The sequence below is a fragment of the Lasioglossum baleicum genome, chromosome 12 (assembly GCF_051020765.1).
Source record: "Lasioglossum baleicum chromosome 12, iyLasBale1, whole genome shotgun sequence".
Lineage (NCBI taxonomy): Eukaryota > Metazoa > Arthropoda > Insecta > Hymenoptera > Halictidae > Lasioglossum > Lasioglossum baleicum.
In genome coordinates, this window is record NC_134940.1 from 1097551 (window position 1) to 1118840 (window position 21290).

At 38.1% G+C, this 21290-nt stretch overlaps 1 protein-coding gene across 3 annotated transcripts in view; it reads right to left on the reverse strand.

Moving 5' to 3' along the window:
• The window catches only part of LOC143214707 (cholecystokinin receptor type A), a 635098-nt gene that overhangs the window by 188904 nt on the left and 424904 nt on the right, over positions 1–21290 (reverse strand). For all 3 annotated transcript variants that reach the window (XM_076436060.1, XM_076436058.1, XM_076436059.1), the window contains 3 exons: positions 13372–13569; positions 10834–11019; positions 3066–3190 (listed from right to left, as the gene is read on the reverse strand). In XM_076436060.1, the coding sequence (XP_076292175.1) occupies positions 3066–3190; positions 10834–11019; positions 13372–13569 (509 nt within the window). The remainder of the gene's footprint in view (positions 1–3065; positions 3191–10833; positions 11020–13371; positions 13570–21290) is intronic.

The window sequence follows — 21290 nt, forward strand, 5'->3', positions numbered from 1 at the left end:
CAAGTTTCAGCTTTAATTTAAAAAAAATTTCATCGCTCTACCTCATTCCTATCGAAAGTTCTTTGATTTTACGTATTCAGAGATGTCAGGCAGCCGCTGTACGTGGCGCGCTAATTTCTGCGAAGCACGAACTTCAAACACAGCTGCCATAATTAAAAATAGTCGCAGCGAGTTCATGGGGTACTCAATCGAATCGGCAGAATCTCTGCTTCAATCTGACGTTGGGATCATGGTATTATGATCATTTCTCGCCGAGATACAGCGAGTTAAAGGAAACATGGAAATTGTGCATTTTTTAAGCATATTTTTAGAAACACCTGGTATATCGAAATGTTAATGAAATTGAAAAAACAAAAGGAGTGCCTTGAAGAGAAAGAAACGCTCTTTCTATTGCTTTTTTGCACAAGATTCTACGATAATTTTTTCGCTTTCTGGAGCCAATTAAAGTTAAAAAGCCTGTATTTACTTCAATGTTGAATAACTCGAATAAAAAAAATCGCACAATAATCAACAACCACACATTTTATACAGGAAAAATAGCCCTTCCAAATGATATTAACGCAATTTATCAAAAAAATTTGTTCCTCCCCGTGTGATGTTCCAAAGTTGCACAAAATTTTTGTTAACCGTCAATGTTGTCGTTATCTCGCTATAACTTTGTAAAAAACCAACATAGCAACAATTTGTAACAGACCATCTGAAAGTAGAGGTTTCAGGCTTTCAAACCATTGTTTAACGATATCGATACGGCAATTTTTGACGGAATTATGATCACGTAAAGTGGGAGCAATTTTTCGGGTTCGAACAAGTGATCCCTTAATTTTTTTGAGGAATGTATATTGGTTGAAAGTTACGAGACACAAAAGAGATAAAAATATACTTCTTTCTATAGTAAATCTTAACTTTTTCACACAGTTTTTGTTTTCATATTTTATATTTATAAAAATATAAAATTGTATTATAGAAATGTAAAAAAATTGTTAATTGCAATAATTTACAATAACACTTCTCAATGGAAGACCCTGTATATGTATAGTCCAGTCGCCAGGTCGAAAAAAGGGCGTTCACCTGGAAAGTATTCCGAACTTAATGAAATTTTGGTACGTCATTTGGGGGTACTCTGGGAAGTCGAATCGGAATTTTCGACCTCGAGGAGCCTGTGCTAACTTGGGGAGGGGGAAAAAACCACGATGTTTGTTACCTGTTTTTGGTATTTCGTCTATAATTCAAAACCTATGGGTCCTACGAACTTTTCCTTTTCATTTTTGAAAAGAGCATTAAATTTCCTTCAAATTTCACTGTTCCAACGTATTTTTTGACCCAATAGATACCGAGGGACAGGTGTTCAAAATTAGGAAATGTTTCTCAAAATGACATTTTGAGCCTTATAATGTAAGGGGTATACATAGTATGTAGATTATATGTACTGTTGTGAGCTGACGAGAAGATCCCTGGCAGGAATGCGGTGACGTAGGCAAGAATGCGCACCCGATTGGTTGGCTTGGAGGGGGGGCGCCTAGGGTCACACGCAGTTTCGACTAGAGCGTTCTATTGGCCGACGCAGTCACCCCCACTACTCGAGTCGCGTGACGAAGAGAGGGAATCAGACGTACCCTAGGGTACTCAGTGAGGGTACTCAACGGCGTAGGCACAAAATTCAGAATACTGCTGAAAAATTGTCATGACGTAAAACTTTCTTATTTTCCTATTCTTATTATAAAATGTAAAAATCAGTATTGACATTAACATTCTACAGCACATATTAATAATCGTATATATATTATAAGCTCTCTCTCTCCCGCTCTCTCTCTCTCTCTCCCGCTCTCTCTCGCTCTCTCTCCCGCTCTCTCTCTCTCTCTCTCTCTCTCTCTCCCGCTCTCTCTCGCTTTCTCTCTCCCGCTCTCTCTCTCTCTCGCTCTCTCTCTCCCGCTCTCTCGCTCTCTGTTTCTAATATAAAAAGCTAAAAAACAAATAAAAAAAGTTACCACGACGGGACTCGAACCCGAGTCCACGGCATAGCAGTTCAGCTCGCTGCCGCTACGCCACACCATTACTTACAATTAGTAAAAGAGTGAACTATGTAAACTGACATGTTGCGTCCACAAAACTTTAATTTGCAAATATCTTGAAAATTACTGAATAGTTGCCTCTATAATGGGGTATATTCGTAATCAGGGGAACGAGATCTGTAACTCTGTAAAGTCTCAACTAAATCTGTGACGCGAAGGCTTTGCATTCTCCTTGTGTAAATTGTCACTTTTCATGACTGCAATAGGATCCTCGTATTCACGGCATTGAATATTGGCTGTAAGTCGTGAAACATCGTAGCCCTCTGTAAATACGGGAATCCTACTACTATGCGTCGTGTGACGTAGCAGCTGAAAGGGCGTGGTCACGCGGCGAGTACGAGACCGTCAGAGGTGGGGGTAGGCGGCGAGTACGGACCGTCAGAGGTGGGGGTAGGCGGCGCTAGCTGGAGACCCCTCTTGCCTCTGTGCCCCCCCGGGGATCTTCTCGTCAGCTCACAACAGTAGATGTATTGGAAAACTAAAATTATGAGTCAAAAACTTGCAATTTCCTGCTAAATGTCACAATGTGTGGCTCAAAGTGTCATTTTGAGAAACATTTTCTAATTTTGAACACCTGTCTCTCGGTATCTATTGGGTCAAAAAATACGTTGGACAAGTGAAATTTGAAGGAAATGCTCTTTTCAAAAATGAGAAGAAAAAGTTCGTAGGCCCATAGTTTTTGAGTTATAGACGAAATACCAAAAACAGGTAACAAAAATCGTGGTTTCCCCCCCCCCCCCCCAAGTTAGCACAGGGTCCTCGAGGTCGAAAAACTCAGATCCGCCTCCCCAGAGTACCCCCAAATGACGTGCCAAAATTTCATTAAGTTCGGAATACTTTCCAGGTAAAAGTACTTGGCGACTGGACTAATAAGTAAACTTGCAGAAACTTACTGAAATACCTACTAAAAACCGGTGAAAATGTGCTATCGTGAGTCTCGCAGAAAATTCACGAGCTAGTTTCCTAGTCTGGCGATATTTGGTTGCAGTTTCTCACCTTAAATCCTCGCCTTAATCTTGAGGATGCGCTGCAATCATTCAGGACTACCATCGTGCTGGGTCCTCCATCACCCCTGTCGTACGATGAATTCTGGATTGTTCCACTGGATTCTGTACTTTCGACTGTAACACAGATTTGCTTCGATCAGCTTTCCGTGAATAATGCTAGGATCAAATGCTTCATCCAAGTTCACAATTTAATTTGACAATTCGAACGCGTGAACTCGTCAAGAACTCATTTAAAATTAGAATTGAGTAATACTTTTCAATGGAAAGATTTCATTCAGAACTGATATTTCTGACAGGGAACATCACCCAATTTTGATAAAACATTCCATACATATATGTATACTACGGTGAAAAATATTTGACATAGTCATATAACTAGACAGCGGACATACAGGGTGTCCCACGCAACTGGAACAGTCTGTACCTCCTAAACGGTCGGGAAAAGAGGAAAATGTTGTAAGAAAAAGTTGAATGGCATCAGACGGTGCATACTAGGCAACTAATTTTATGCACTTTTGTGCATCGGTGTATCAGAAAAATGCAACTGCACTTTTTCTTAAAATGGAAACCTACATTTTTGACTGCACCAATCGATGCAGTGTGTTGTGCTTTACATAAAAGTACTAACATACTTATGCCCTAAACTTATTCGTTAGGAAGTTATCGAAGCTAAAAGTTCACTGAATTATATCGGTCTCGGTAAGTGTTCCGGAGTACCTACGTTATGTTTTATTATAAATCAGAGAACTTTTAGCTTTGATAACTTTCTAACACAGACCTAATCTAACCCAGACCTAACCCAGCTGAATAGCCCTAAATAGGCTGAACAAAAATTTACTTCTGTAAATTGCAAATACTCAACTTCCTAACTAGGAAAAACTTTTGGTGTAAATACAGGGCCAGTTTCATTAATCAATATGTTGGCCAGAAGAAAACAATGGTTAATTTAAAATATTGAATGTGTACACACAACACATGCCTATATCGACTATATTAGTCACTTTTATTTTTTATTGTACAGTTGTAACCTCAATAAGAGGTTGCCTTACAATAATATCGAGTCTGATTCGTGATGCAGATTCCGAACAGATTCTGATAAAAATGTATGTTAATAATTATAATTTCCTTTAAACCGAAATAAAATTCTATTTTGGTTTTATGTACTGCAGGCGTGGGCACGGATGGAGCCCCTCAAACGCCTGCTTCCCCCACCAAGCTTCCTTTCGGTGGCGCTCCTCGTAGCTCCGATGCACGAGTGCACGAGGCCTGCGCACTGCTTGCGACACGCGAAACGCGTCCTTCCTACATAGTAACGACGGATGCTGGTGGGGGACAGTGGGCGCTGCGGTGGGGACAGTTTCGCCTCAATTGAGGCAAAATTGCCCACGCCTGATGTACTGTATTTATGTATGTAATGTATAGGTAATATGTACAGCTATTCGAGAACATATAGAAAACATATACAAAATAGTTAAAACTGATTTAGGTGTGATCGATAATACATTAGTACTTGTTGGCATTGTCGCAAAATCCCCGACCACCGATGATTAAATTCAAAGTGATTGAACGAGTACGTAACGGATACGTTATTCATAAAATATTGATACTCAATAAAGTTTATTATCCAGCGTTTTTAGTCTCTGTATTCAGATTCCTCGTTGTGAATTTCATAGTAACAAATTACGTTCTAACGACGAGAGTTGATCGAACATAATTTGTATTTATCGAAAATCTTAGTTTATAACGGGTTACAAGTTATGTCAGTCTGTGGCGGGCAGTAACATTGCCTATAGCACCGAGTTCCTAATAGTTTAACGAAGTTTCCGTCACATAATTGCGTTAAGTTCCATGAAAATATAATACAGTAACTACTCGTTACTGCGATATTAATATAATTTCGAGAATTACAATGTTAAATAGTTTGGCGAGTAAGAATTTTAATGGATGTTCATTTAACACTAGAACTACCGAGAGTCAAAGCAAAGCATATCTACCAAAACCAATCAAAATGACTGGTCTTTAAAAAATACGTAATAATAGAATATTTTTATATTTATTGATTTCTCTCTTACTATCTTATAAAAGGAGTACGGGACCAAATATGTCTTTGAAAATATTATGTACATAGTGGTAATCTTCCAACAGTAGACCCTTCTATTATTTTTTTCCTACTGGTTCTGTGATCTTGTATAATGATCTTGTATACTTTAATTTTCATCTTCAGAACTTGAAGGCACACAAGCACGTAAATTCAAAATATTTTCTCATTCACTTTCCGAGGACTTCTGAACATTTTCATTGTCTATAATCTCATTATCACTAGAATCACTATAAAGTTCAATTTCATTTTCTTCTGATTCACGTTATTCGTGTTCGTACAATTCGCTATCCTCGATATCAGAGCATTCTATTGGTATATTGTTCACTTTTTGCAATAATTCAGAGATTTTCAATCGTTTTGCCATTTGTAGGGTTGTTACGAGCCAGAGCCGCGAGCAGAACGAGTGGCCGACGAAGGGTTGTTACCCAAGGAATATGGCCTCAATTTGTTAGTTAAGGTACGCGGACGAACCCAATGCGAAATTGGGGAGCCGCTAGGAATATAGACAGCGAGGACGAACCTGACGCAAAGTCAGGGAGCCTTCAGGAATGGAGACAAACGCAGACGAACCTGATGCGTAATCAGGGAGCTGCTAGGAAAGTGAAACTTCGTGAACGAACCCCATGCGAAATTGGGGAGTCACTAGGAGCGACGCGTAGACGAACCCGATGCGAAACTGGGGAGCTGCTAAGGAGGTTGTAGAACACCACGGACGAACCCAATGCGAAATTGGGGAGCCGCTGGGAGGTTGGATAAGAGCATAGGAAGCTGTTAGGATACGGACGAACCTGATGCGTAATCACGGAGCCGCTAGGTTGGTAGAGTTGTCGTGCACGAACCCAATGCGAGATTGGGGAGCCACTAGGTTGAATAAATCTCTGTTTGGACGGTTGGAACTAGTATAATTTAATTGAAACTGTTGGGATAACGAGGTTGGGAGATCAAATATTACTTTATATATTTAGTATTTATTCAAACTCCACGACACAATGAAATAAACGTCTATCAGTTGTGAGTTACAATAGTATGTACTGTTCGCATATAATACAATATGATACTTTCTGACTGTTACATTGAAATGGAACTATTGACGGTTAGAAAAACTTTAAATGCTGTGAGAGCTATTACTAGCTCGGTAGGCTGGCTCGGACTGAATTGACCATTCCTTCTTAGGCCCTGTAGTGCGGAAAAAATGACTACGCTTGAGGTGCAATAAACGGCACGTCAAAACAATCCGAACGGTAAGATTGTATCATGTGAGGACGTTCAATTACTTGATTAGGATTTTGGAACAATAATAATGGGTTAAGTGATTTGCACGAATTTACCAATAAACACAAATATATTCTGATTATAAAAGAATATGTTACAATTGTGAAATTGTCGCAACTGAATAAGATGGAATTGAAAGGTAGCATTATTACCTATGTTGACGCACTGGCAATGCGGGGAACTCGGAAATAACTTTAACACTGCCTAATAGATTTTAAACCGAACTCGCGGAATCTATATGGTTAACTTTGATACGAAGGGGAGCTTTAGCCCGATCTCACTGACAAGTTAACTCTACGATATGCAGCACGACGTGACGCGATTCGTGTCTACAGAAGTGCTAGCTCATGAGAGTAAAAATCTAAGGGCTTTATATGTATACCCCTACAATGAATGGGATGATCTGTTCATAATCTGGGGTCACTTAGGACCAGACTCTCGTTTGTTGTCACTTCCAATTAAATAGGGCCAGGGCTCGGTCTTCGTTAAAAGGTTCAACTTATGATACGAAAGGTTATCCAGGACGCTTCCTGCCAGAGACGATCCTGAAGAGATTCGCGTGAGAAAGTCGAACGGAATCTGTTCTCTATCCGTAACAGGGTTTGTAAAATATCGTTATATATAAAAAAGAATTAGGTCCTATTCCAACGACTATGGTATACAAAATGACCGCGTGAAACAACATCGATGACTATGTTTAATTTACATCGCGGCTATGTTTATGTTTATGTTCGTGTTCGTGTTCGTGTTCATGTTCGTGTTCATGTTTATGTTTCAGAGTAAGACGTATAAATCTATTATAGGATACTTTTCCAATTTGAGAAGTACCAGTCACAATGACTGGTATTGGTATAAGTAGCCATGATACTAAATTATTTTAATTCTGAATAAATTAAACAAAAATAAAATTCATTATATTACACCTTTACTTATCGCTGCAGAAGTCATCGCATCATTGTGGAAAAAATATAACATGAAGTAAGAATTTTAAAATGAAATTGTAAAACCAGTCATTTAACTGGTGTGGCAATTCTAATGTGAATGAATGTTTCGAGAGAAGTATTTCAGCCGTTTTACGCCAGTTGGACCAACACCATGGTTGGACACGTTTCATACACACGAAGTCGCCGGTTTTGAAGCAATTGCATATAGAACAAGGCTGAGCACGTTTACCTCATTTGAAGCAAAACCGTCCGTACCATAGCACCCACCTTTCAGATATGTTATGTTCTAATGAAATTCCGAATGCAATCAGTTTATACAGGGCAAGTCACCTAACGTTTGTACCTTAAATATCTTTGTTGTCTTCAAAGATACATGAAATGTCTTCAGGACAAAATTGAATGGTAAAATGGGGCTCACAGGATAGCAAACAAATTTTGCTTTTATGTCATCTTTCTTAGAGATATCAAGTCACCTTCATTTCTTAAGTGGACCACCGTTTTTTAAGTACCTATAAATAATCCCGTTCATTACGAATTCAGTGACTATAAGTGAACAGATTATAGGATACATTTCCAGTTTGAGAAGTACCAGTCAAAATGACTGGTATTGGTATACATAAGTAGCCACAACACAAAATTATTTTGATTTTGAATAAATTAAACAAAAATAAAATTCATTATATTACACGTTCAAAATCAAAACGTTGGAGTTTGCTACAACATAGCTATTTAAGTGTAGAAATTGATCGAACCTGGCGCCGATAACATTATTCCTTATGTAATATGAAGTAATGTTACACCGAACCCTGACTGAAGTGTCGACGTCTTAATTGACCAAACAGTCGTTTCTACTGCGGAAGGAATCGAGTAGGTATTCAAACTCAGCGAAGTACTTAATAGAGGCCGGGTTTCTACGACCTCCGCAACAATTTTTAATGAACCAATAATGTAGAATGAGATATGTACAAAGGAGTTATCCACTGACGAATAATACGCTATTTTACAGAATACTCCGCGGGGCTTTACAGCCTTACAGCGATGCCTTACAGTTTACAGGTACTGTCGTTACAGGCGTTACATTCGGACGCGGAAGGATTGGAGCGCTCAAGGATCGAACCGATTAATTTTTGCTCGTGGCGAAAGACAACGTTGTATTAGAATAGCGGATACAAAAGTCTGTCTCATGCAAATTGGCGCTGCTATTTATATTCGACAGGCTGTTTGTTCGGAACGAGAACGGAGCGGGGAATTTGAAATGGGGTCCCATGGAAATCATCGACACAGATTTCTCCGACACGGTTTTCGCCGACAACATTTCTCCGACTCCAGATTTGTCCGACAATAGCTTTGGCCGACAGCGCCTTTAACCGACAACGAATTTGATCGACATCGATTTTGACCGACAACGAATTTGATCCACAACTCTCCTTCTTTGCGTCGCAAATTTTGTCGTTCATTATTTCTTCTATGATTTTCTATGATTCTATCATTGAAACAATTGGCTTGTGTGATAGCTAAAATATGATATAAATATTCTTGATTCAATATTGTCTAAATGTCTTGCAAATATTGCATCGAGAGTTGTTCCTGATCTTGTTGTCGCTTTATTAGGATTATTTACCATTTCCAATCTTAATTTACTTCTAAACATTACTAGACTGCAAGAAGTTTCTCTTCTGCCGCGCGTGGTTTTTTTTTAAGGGGGCCGTCTCCTAGCAAACGACGGTCGCGCGTGAACTCACACACCGCTAGACCACGTATACGTACGCGAGGATTGCAAGGGGGTCCGGGCATAGACCTCTGATTTCTCGATAATGCAAAGACGGGACTTTTTAGTAGTCAAAATCGCCAGATGAAAGATCAATCTACTGCGCTGTTTGCCTCAAAAGTCGTTCTTTTACGTTTCCGAGCAATGATTTTGCAATATTCGGCTGCATGTTGCCCGTCGGAAAGGCTAGTACAGGCTAGTACGCCGCACAGTGGTCCGGATCGAAGAAGTTGGTGTCATTTTGTTATAATTTCTATTCCTTCACTACTTTGCAAACACAAAGATTGTACAGGCGGCTGATTACGCGTAGTGCTCTCTAGGACGTATTAGACTACACTTGTTCTCTTGTAGAAGCATAGATCCTTTCTAGATGGAGCGTCAAGTACGGATCGATACATTAATTGATAATTTGAATACGGAACACTATATAAAAACAGTCGCAAAATACAACTATTAATATTTTCTCTGCAGTTTCGACAACTTGCAATTTTTCCCAAAAATTTTGTTCACGTTGTATAGCAAACCAATTGTTCCAACTTCTCAAAAAAGTTCAAATCGTATGGTCCAATGTTAAAAAAGCTATCGTCTTTTTAAGAGTGTCCAAATATTAGTGGGAGTCACTGTACTTTTCTTCCGTTTTCGTTTTCAAACAAACAATTCTACAGTTATCTTAACGCTGAGTCTCCTTTACTCTTATAATGAATATAGTCACTGGTGTACGATGAAAGTTACAAACAACAAGAAAAGCAAGAGCGACTGAACTTTTGATACGGCCCTTTTTCATATTATCGCTAAAAATTCTTCCCTGCAGTGCCATATATGAATAATATTAGGAGTAATCATAATTTTTCAAAGTATTGTAAACGTACGATAAAAAAGATCAATCGGAGATTCATCAGAGGAGACGTTTTTAGAATGCGTCTAAACTTTTGACACGTACTATATGTTCGACAAAGGAAAACTCGCTTGACACGTCCAGTCCCAAATAAAAAACGGTCCGACAGTCGACGCCGCACGCCGAACAGATCGATCTGTCTAACCTAACCCCCGAAATACATAAAATCCGCAGTGTAGCAAGGGTCCCATGGAAATCACCGACACAGATTTTTCCGACACGGTTTTCGCCGACAACATTTCACTGACTACAGATTTGACCGACAATAGCTTTCGCCGACAACGAATTTGATCCACAACAACTTAAGACGACCACAGTATGTATTATCATACAGTATTATCATACAGTATTATCATATGTACTGTGTCTCAAGTCGTTGTGGATCAAATTCTTTATCGCTCAAATTCGTTGCCGAATGCTCGTTGCCGAAAGCTATAGTCGGTCAAATCTGGAGTCGGTGAAATGTTGTCGGTGAAAACCGTGTCGGAGAAATCTGTGTCGGTGATTTCCATGGGACCCGTGTAGCAATAACAGTTGAAATGGCAGTTTTTGCATCGAAAATCTCTTCTAAACTCGAACAGAAACCTGGATGTATCCGCAACAACTTTCAAGTATATTGTCCCAGTCGAATGAAACAAAAGTGCACAAGTATGCCGCACGATTCTAATGTTCACGGTTTACGACTTATGGTACTGTTAGGAGCTTGGTAGCGAACTTCGGTACTAAACCTCGAGCCGAGTCGCAAAAAGCAATCGTAAACATTTTCGATATACGTACGACGCCGTTGACAGGTGGATGTTTGTCGTATTTCCTGTCGTAATCCGCGCCAAAGTTCTGCGGCGATTAACCAGTAGGCCACGCTCATGATGATTAAAGGGATCAGCAGCAAGGTTCCGTCCAAGAACAAATTGAACGCTAGCTCGGTGCCTACAGTCGGCCACTCTTCTCGACATCTATGTCTTCCTGAAAAATACATACGGAATATTTACGTCAATATAAATCAACACAGTGTTTTATAATTGTCCCAGAACTATCCCCACCACTGCGTGATATATCCCGTGAGGGGCGATGAACCTCGAGAGAACTCGGTTGCCGAGAAGTGTAAACATAACTAATCCAATAACAAAACTTCTTTATTGTACCACGTTTTTAGTAGCTCGGCTTTCTTGTCTGATTTTAAACTAAATTCCCGATGAGCTAGAGACTTGAAAATTTTAAACATAGCTCAGAACTGGATGACAACGCAATATTTAAAAAAAATTTGTAAAAGCCTATGCGTTTAGGAGATATTAACTATTAAATTTAACCGTTACACCCCCCCCCCCCCCCCCGCGACGTTTGGTAGTACTTACGTGTCGCGTTCAACAATCCCCACTCCGCCCGACAGCGCTCTTTACTCCACTACGCGTTCCCACTCGAACTGATGAGTCAGTCACTTATTTAAATAATTTTTTATCATTTTTCTATGGGACTTCCATCAACATATTCGTGACATTTTTCTATTGACAATGATATACCAAATGTGATATACACTACTGTGCAAAAGAAAGAAGCACCCAGTATAATTATAAGATATAATGACAAATAATATTAATTAATTATTGCATTTAAAAAAAGTATTAGATAATCCGCAATAACACATATTCTCAGAACTATTCGTGTTCTAATTTGATTTCTTACGCTTTTCTATTAAATATGGCCGGGTGCTTCTTTCTTTTGCACAGTAGTGTAATTCCGATGATATTTATTTGTGTAATGCGTCTCTTTTCCCCCCGCGCGTACGCTGTCCTTCTTTGCGTCCAAAACTTTCATCGTTCATTACACAAGTAAATATCATCGAAATTCTATCATATTTGGTATCATCTTCAGTAGAAATAAGCGTGGTAAAAATGCCACGAACAGTTTGGTGAAAGTCCCATAGAAAAATAATGAAAAATAAAGAAGTTTTGTTATTGGATGTTTCTCGGCGACCGAGGCCCTCGAGCTCTGCTGTTTTTTCTACATTCGGTAAAAGTTAAAAAATAGTGTCCCTGGCCGGACCTGTGTTTTGGACAAGTATCAATAAAATACTGTACCAATTTTTAAGTAAAATTCTATCATTCGCTTTTTTTCCGCTACTAAATGCTTGGACTGTGTTTCCGTTTACGTCCATCGTTAAAATTGGATGAAATTTTGGGAATAGGTTATTTTTTGACTACAATGATAATTGTCAGAAGGATTTTTGCGACATGAAAAAAATTTTTACCATTTCAATGTCAGTCCCTACTTTACTGACAAAGTTTTACTATTTTAGTGTCAATCTAGAGTCTCAGTAGAGGTGGCATTAAGGATGATTCAATCATAATCATATGTGTGAATTTTTATGGCGCTATGAGGTCAACAAAGATGGTGGTGATCCATTTTTGCAATTAATTGAAGATATTAAATATGTATATTCTGGAAATTAATATAAAATGTTTTCAAAATTCCAATTGTTAAACCAATTAATTGAATATCTACAATTTTATCAAATTCTGACGATGGACGTAAATGGAAACTTCGCCAATGCTTGTACTGTCATCTAGAGGAACAGCTCAATAAACACTAATATGGCGGCGTCCTTACATGTCAAAACTCTTAAGGGTGTAGATCCGGATCGCGCGCGCGCGAGCGAGAGTGTGGTGGCACACACACACACACCGCTAGACACTGTATACGTACGCGAGGATTGCAAGGGTTCGGGATTCCACTTCTGATTTCACAATAATGCAAAGACGGGGTTATTTAGTAGTCACAATCGCTACATGAAAGATCAATATAGAGCGCTGTTTGCCTCAAAAGTCCTTCTTTTACGTTTCCGAGCAATGGTTTTGCAATATTCGGCTGCATGTTGCCCGTCGGAGAGGCTAGTACGCCGGCGTGACTGCAGCGCCATCTGACGGGCAACATGCAGCCAAATATTGCAAAACCATTGCTCGGAAACGTAAAAGAAGGACTTTTGAGGCGATTTTCATGTAGCGATTTTGACTACTAAAAAACCCCGTCTTTGCATTATCGTGAAATCAGAAGTGGAATCCCAAATCCTTGCAATCCTCGCGTACGTATACGTGGTCTAGCGATGTGTGAGTGTACCACACCACCACAGACGAGTGTCGTCTGCTAGGAGAAGAGGCCCTTAAAATAGCTCTTAAAATAGCTCCGAGTGCAAAGGGTTATGATAAAATGATACATTTTTATCTGAATTTCACTATAATAGATCTATAATTAACTACATTTTCATGGATATACATTTATTAAATTGCTTGTTAAAACTTCCGTGATGAAACAAATGCATACCTCCACGTAAACTTTGCAGTTGTGAAACAATTAGCATAGGCATGCCCCACGTAAGACTAACTGTCCACACTATAGTGATCATCTTGTAAGCGTGAAACTCGGTTTGCCAGCGCCGTGATTTCAGTGGTTTGCAAATAGCGAAGTACCGCTCCAATGAAATTGCGACGAGAGTCCAGACTGCTACAGACACTGACACAACTGCAATCAAGAAATAGAAAGTTTTTTTTACAGCGCGACTACCAAGTTCCATATTGCGTGCTGCAATAAAAACATTTGCAATTTAATGGAAAGATACGGAACAACTTTTTTCAACGTGGACCAAACGATCCCTGAGATGTAGAAAGAGGATTAGATTACTAGACTATGTGTTAAAAATTATTGTAAAATTCCTATTGGTCGAAATTGCGAAGAAAAATCAAAAGATCACGATTTTTAACTTTTTTGTCTGAGCCTATAATAAAAATCTAAAACATGTCATTTGTCAATATAAATTATAATACTTACATACACAAACTTTCATTGAAATCGATGATATGGGCTGCTCTTTACTTTACCGGACTCAACATTTGTGCCTTTCTCATATAAATTATGACGTATTTGGTATGTAATCCAGTAGATTTGTACCCGGGGCGGCTGTAGATCGAAGTCTCGATCCTGTAGGATCAACGGTTCAGGAGCTATGCTTGCTTAAAGTTGAGCAATCTGTAGTGTTTTTGACAAGTAAGGGCGCTGCCATATTGGTTCGTAGTGGCGATCGCACGCCGCTATTCGAGTTGGCAAGGACCAACGCACAGTGAGCTCGATTGAAGAAGCACGAGACATTTTGCGAAAATATCAGCTTTCTAATTTTTATATTTTTTCAATTGATATCGATTTCTAAATGTCCACCGACCACGAAAATGATAAAATTAATCAAATACAATAGCAGTTCTAGTTGTGATACACGCATGAAGTTAGACAGTTTAGGAATATCGATTTTCCCTACATAATTTGGTTGTTCATTCTTAAAGTGTCCTGATAACTGTGATCAACTTCTCGCCCTGAGTTTTTTTCTACATAAAAATGCTCACTTTATTGATAAGAAATCATACTTTTCATTGACAATTATGATATACAGGGTGTTTACCTACAGGTGGGAGAAAATTTAATGTCACGGCGCTGCGCGGCGCGGCGACCCAGGGCGCGCTCTGATTGGTCCGTGTTTTTCGTTAATAACTGCTAAACAAAGCCGCGGACGCCATTTTTGCAAAGGAAAATGTCGCTTCAAATGACCCAAGGAACCTCCCATTTCCGGAAGCTACACTTGTTCTGGGACACTCTGTATATTCAGTTCTTTCATTGCAATATCTTCAGTGGCTTATGAGTTATTAAAAAATGTCGCGTGCTTCTTCAATCGAGCCCACTGTGCGACGATTTTGCTAGGTGAACGGTTCGTGGTCGTCACTACAAAACAATATGGCGGCGCACTTACCTGTCATAAACACTGCAGATTGCTTAACTTTAAGCAAGCATAGCTCCTGAACCATTGATCCTACAGGATCGAAACTTCGATCTACAGCCGCCCCGGGTACAAATCTACTGGATTACATTCCAAATACATCATAATTTATATGAGGAAGGCACAAATTTTGAGTCCGGTAAAGTAAAGATTACCCATGCTATGAGCAATAAATAATTAAAAATTGCAAAAATCGAGAGAAACTGCAATTTAAGTAAATCTCAGACCTTACAAGTTTCTCGATTCTTCAACTCCTGGATCTTTTTTATACGTCAACCGATTTCGACAAAACTTTGTACAGCATGTCAAGAAATTATGTGTAACAATCATTACAACACGAGTCTACACTTTAGGATCGATGAAGATCTGTTAAAAAAGTTTTGTTAAATAAATTTTTGTATGATTGTATCGTGTTCTACTTACTTGATTCAAAATTGGGATTCAGATTTGATCTATTATATGACGTTATGCTGTTTTGTTGTAATGAAATTCTGAATCAAGCAAGTTAATATGTATATTATTTGAACTTTAAAGTTAATTGTCAAAAGAACGATTTATTTTTGACCCATGGTTCCTTTGAGAAGTTTGATGCTCTCGATGATTGGAACACGATACAATCATAAAAAAGTTGACCTTGAAAATGTTTGTGACGGTCAATTTTGCACAAAAAATTTTTTTGACAGATTTTTGCTGATCCTAAGGTATACACTCACGCTGTAACGGTTTTAACACATAATTTCTTGACACCCTGTACATGTGTGTAACTTGTTTAGATTCATAAAAGACATGTTTTAAATTTTCATTACGGTGTTAGCTAAAGAAATTAAAAATCGTAACCTTCTCAAAACGGTTCTCGAGCTGTTCGACCCAATTTTTGAAAAGTTTCTCCTTTTTAATGAATCCGCGAGTATTGTTCTCCACCACTGTGTAATTCTTTAATTGCTTTCATTTGAATTATTTTCGATAAGATAACAGTAATATCGAAATTATAATGTAACACATTTTCGAAGGAATCTCCTCCGCTTGAAAAAAATAGCACGATATAATTAATACACAGATTCTAAAATTTCTTTAAAGTTTTTAATTTCAAAATGCACTCCATTGTTTTTTTTGCATTTGCCGTTCGAATAAAATTGTTTGGCAATGATAGCGATGATATCACTTGTTTTAGAAAATATGGAATCATGTATTTCTAAAATTTAATGTTAATAGTTCTCCGAATTTGCATGCTAAACACGGTTGAGTAAATTTGTAGAACCACAATTACACAGATAATAGATAACAAAAGATTATATGTATATTTTTAATAAAATTTCCTTTGTTAAAATATTTTGTGTGGTAATGATACGCGAACAATTTGTTCGTGATATAATGAAACACACTTTGAAAAAATGATTAATATTGCCGCAGTTTAATGAGTATGTTATTTGACACGATATACAGTAGGACCTTGATTAACCGGATCCCGATTATAAAGGGAAATAAGTTATTAAAAATATAACATTTATTTTGGAATATCATGTTAATTTCAATTATTTCCTTCGGGTCTCGATTATCCATCGGGCCTTAATTTGTCCGGGCTGTTTGTCTCCCGATCAAGCCGGTTAATCGAGGTCCTACTACTGTATTATTAAAGGCTACTTATATCGTATTCGCTTGAAAAATGAAAACGCAGCGCTCGCTCTAGCGGTTACGTCGCCCCGGACAAAAAGACAAACTGCCGCCCCTTAAGTATATATATATTTTTTAAATAAATGTACATATTTTTTATCTTCAATAAAAATCAAATCATTTTATTTTAATTTTAATGACAGCAAATTTTTTATTAATTTGGTATTTAACACATCATTATTTTTCTCACAGTTGCCGTCAAAATGGTGCCCCTAAATTTTCGCGCCTCGGACAAATGTCCGGGTTGCCCCTCCCCACCCCTAGAGCGGGCCCTGGAAAACGTTGGATTGTTCAGTGAAGGATATTGTTGACTTTTACAACTACATTATTTGCAAATTATTTAAAATCAACTAGCGTGACAATCTTTAAATAAATTAATAGTTTGTTTGATGCAGTTTATTATTATAGAATTTATATATCGAAAAAAATGTATTGCTTTACGTATAACTCTGAAACATAAAAACTTCTTATGATGACAGTTAATTATGTACTTCCAGTTACTGTATAACGTTATTCCGTGTTAAGGCTACGAAAGGAGTTTGTTTTATTTATTAATCATACAAGTCATTATTTCCAATTATTGTATGTATATTTGTCGATCAATATTATTTACATTTGTATTAAAACCAATGAACGAGAAGCAATCTTATATTATCAACAATACTCATTCGAATATTCAAACATTTAAATCTCTGTTTTAACATTAACATTAACATTGATTGTTTATTGTAAGAACTTCGCGTAAGCATAATTCATATTAAAGTAAATACATACATATAAAATTATGAATACGTAAAATCATTATACAGATTTTAGTTTGCGGATAAAATTACGACAATTAATTTTCCCAGGTGGATATTATTAACTGTAATTACGCGTGTCAACACGCTGTTGTACATACAGCTTTGAATATTTATTTTCGCTGATATTGTAGAGAACTGCATTGAGTTCATTAAATATTGTGATTACTTGTTGGTCACGTATTTGCCAGAAATTCCTTATTTGGGTAATAATTACATTATCTCTATGGATGTTCACTGTTTGTCACATATGTTTACCGTTGTGATTCTAATTAATTAAATTAATTTTCAAAATTCTAGATATAAAACTAAGTATGTTTGCTTGGATGATATAAAAATACAAATATTTTGTTACGTATGCGGACGCTTCCGTTGGTGACTCTTGACTCTTGAGGGTTTATTTGGCAGGCGATGCAGCAAGTTGCATAATTTTCAAGAATCCAGTCTAATCAGAAGTCCCCCACCTTCGTCTGGGCCGATTTTGGGCGCTATATAAGAGCATGGTACACAGTACATGTTGATATTCTGTTCGAAGCAAGATCAGGTATAAATTCCCTGTCAAGCAGATTCACTGTAGGTAGTTCTTCCGGTACGTATCCCGTCACGGGATTTTTGTAGTAGATCGCCCCCGCATTCCTCGATGCGTCGAAATTGACAGCGTTAGTCCGCGAAACTGCGACTAACATATTACACTAATCAAAGTCCAGTCAATTAATGCTCATAAGGGGGTTGTAGATGGAAATGGAAGGAACACAATTTTTAACTTTGGGACTTTGTTTGGACTAGTTAGGAGGTAAACATATTAAAAGTCCCCACTCCTAGGAGGTGAGCGGGGTTCAGTGGGGCACGTAGAAGGTCCCCTTTTTCGGTTTTCCGCGTATATCTCGGAAACTATGCGTCCTAGCGATAAGACCATTCCATACAAAATTAAAGTTGACAAAATGTGCCACAGGATTAACTTGATTCAGTTTTTCGCTATCTTGCATAGTTTCCGAGATATCCGCGCTCAAAGTTCACTAATTATGAAAACGAAATTTTTGCCTTATTTGACTAGCTAACTCTTCCGCACAATTAGTGAACTTTGAGCGCGGATATCTCGGAAACTATGCGAGATAGCGAAAAACTGAATCAAATCAATCTTGTGGCACATTTCGTCAGCTTTAATTTTGTATACAGTGGTCTTATCGCTAGGACACATAATTTCCGAGATATCCGCGCTCAAAGTTCACTAATTGTGAAAAAGAAATTTTTGCCTTACTTGACTAGCTTCAGCACAATTAGCGAACTTTGAGCGCGGATATCTCGCAAAGTATGCGAGATAGCGAAAAACTGAATTGAATCGATCTTGTGACACATTTTATCAGCTTTAATTTTGTATGGAATGGTGTTATCGCTAGAACGCATAGTTTCCAAGATATACGCGGAGAACCGAACAAGGGGACCTTCTACGTGCCCCCCTGCACCCCGCTCACCTTCTAGGCGTGGGGACTTCTAGTAAGTTTACCTCCTCACTAGTCCAAACAAAGACCCAAAGTTAAAAACTGTGTTCCTTCCATTTCCCTCTACAACTTTTCGTTGACTGGACTACTATGAAAATAGCCACATGTGCAGTTCTATGAATTTTTGTTGTATGTTGACATTTTGTTGAATTACTTTTTTGATTAATAACGTTTTAAGATTACTATTCAAGATGATTTCCTTGACAGCATCTATTTTTAAATAACTATATACATTATTTATCTGACAAGTTTAAATTATGTTATTGTAATTATTTCTTTTCATAACTAATATTAATATACAGGATGTTCCACGTAATTGTCGTCAGAATATTGGTCAAGATATTATGATCTTTCGAAAGAGATATCTGACGCCTGCCTTACTGTTAAGGTACCTTGAGATAAGGTTGAGATAAGAAACAGTATTATGTACTAACAATATGTAGTGCCATTCAAAAAAATGAATGTCACCTTCAAATACACACACACACACACACACACACACACACACACACACACGCACGCACGCACGCACGCACACACACACACACACCGTTTTCAGGAACAAAATTCTGTTTTGGATTTTTCTCTATTGCAAAACTAATTAATTTTTGTTCGAAACATTTTTTAACGTGGAACACCCTGTATATTAGTGGTCGTTTATGTTTATTATTCTTTGAAATTACATTTCTTACAAAAATTTGTACTCTTTGTCCGTTTATGAACTGAAAATTCATTATTCGACTTTTCATTCAGTGCAGGCAAGCTGATTTTTGGTCGTTTTATTCTTTTAGCTGCATTTCGTAGTGAATATTCAAGAGTTTTTGTTAGCGTTAGATAACTGGGATACAATCGTAAAATCATTCGCTGTAATATTCTCTTAAATTTCTTCCACTCGCCTGTTTTGTTTCCATTACTTTTTTCAGTTTACATTAAATTTTTGTTGATCGTGTTATAATGCGGAATATCTCTTACTCTGTTGTTAACAGAATTTATTGTAGGATTCGAGCACCAGGTTACTTCTTTTACTCTGTTACCGACAGAATTGATTACAGGACAGTAGAAAAAAGGATTTATCGTTAGCTTTTTATCAAAATCACAGAAGTGTGTCTGTTAGCCCTTTACACTCGAATGGTGAGTCTGAGGCGCCACTAAAAATTGTCCATACCATTATTCAAAACAGTTTTAACATTCTTCAATTTGTCTGTATTCTAGAAATTGTAAAAAGATCAACTGTTATACAGGGTGTCCCAAAATTCGTGAAAATCCCGAAAGGGGGTGGTCCCTGAGACCATTCTAAGAGACATTTTCCTTTGCACCAATGTCAACTGCGGCTTTGTTTAGGAGTTATTAACGAAAAACACGGACTAATCAGAGCGCGTCCTGGCCCGCCGCGCCGCGCCTCGCCGCGCCGGCAAGCGAGTGTCGGTGGTACGCCGTGACATCGCAACGAACAAGAGTTTCTCGATAATGTGAATCCTCTCCGATTTCGATGAGCTTTGGATACGTTGTCCAGACCATGATTCTGAACAACATTTCTCTTTAGACTTTTTGGCGATCGGCTTTAGTTTACGAGATAATCGTAAAAAAAGAGAAGAAGCAGAAACTGATTGAATTAAAAACTCACGTATTCAGCCGTAAATCCATTTGCTGCTTCGAAATGTGTGTCACTGGGTCACTCGGTGACGAACTGCACAGATGTCTTCAGGTACACGGCAGTACCGAAAGCCAAGGGACGTACGGCCAGGTCGACGAGCTGCACAGCCGGTGGTAGAAGGCCTAAGGGATGCGCGGTCAAGTCGACGATCCAGAATTTAACTTTCACTTTCGAATCGATAAATAATTCGTATGTTTATTTCACACAGATGCCTTGAAATTTTTCCACACTCACAATCACTGTTCACATTTGTCAACACATAGTTATGCACTAATAATAATTGCCATATCCCTTGCACTGCTGCACAAATCACAACAATCAGGTAATGCAATCACTAGACTGCGGATTTCATGCATTTGTAGCAAACATGAGTAGGTGCATTTTAATACAGTAGAGAGATTAAAATAATTTCAAAACACCAATGTATTATTTTCAAATTCTTAAAATGATCACAGTAAGAATCAAATATCTGTCTGGCTCCTGTCCCTTGTAATAGCGGCAGCCAACATTCATTTTGCATAAAGATTCGCAGTCTAGTGATTAGTTTAAATATCACAGTCAAAAAAACAGCTAATACATAGCAACCGTTAGCTTTGAATTGACAAGTCTTTGGAGATGTTCTCTCTACCGCGGCTCGAACGACACTGATTTTCCGCAAGATTTTTCTAAAGAATTTAGGAAGGGCATTTAGAGTGTCGAAATTCGAAATGCACGCTGTAGCACGAGAACGACGGGACGGTTGGACGAAAAACAGGATACGAGAAGGACCGCTTTAAGACTTATGGCAATCACATGTT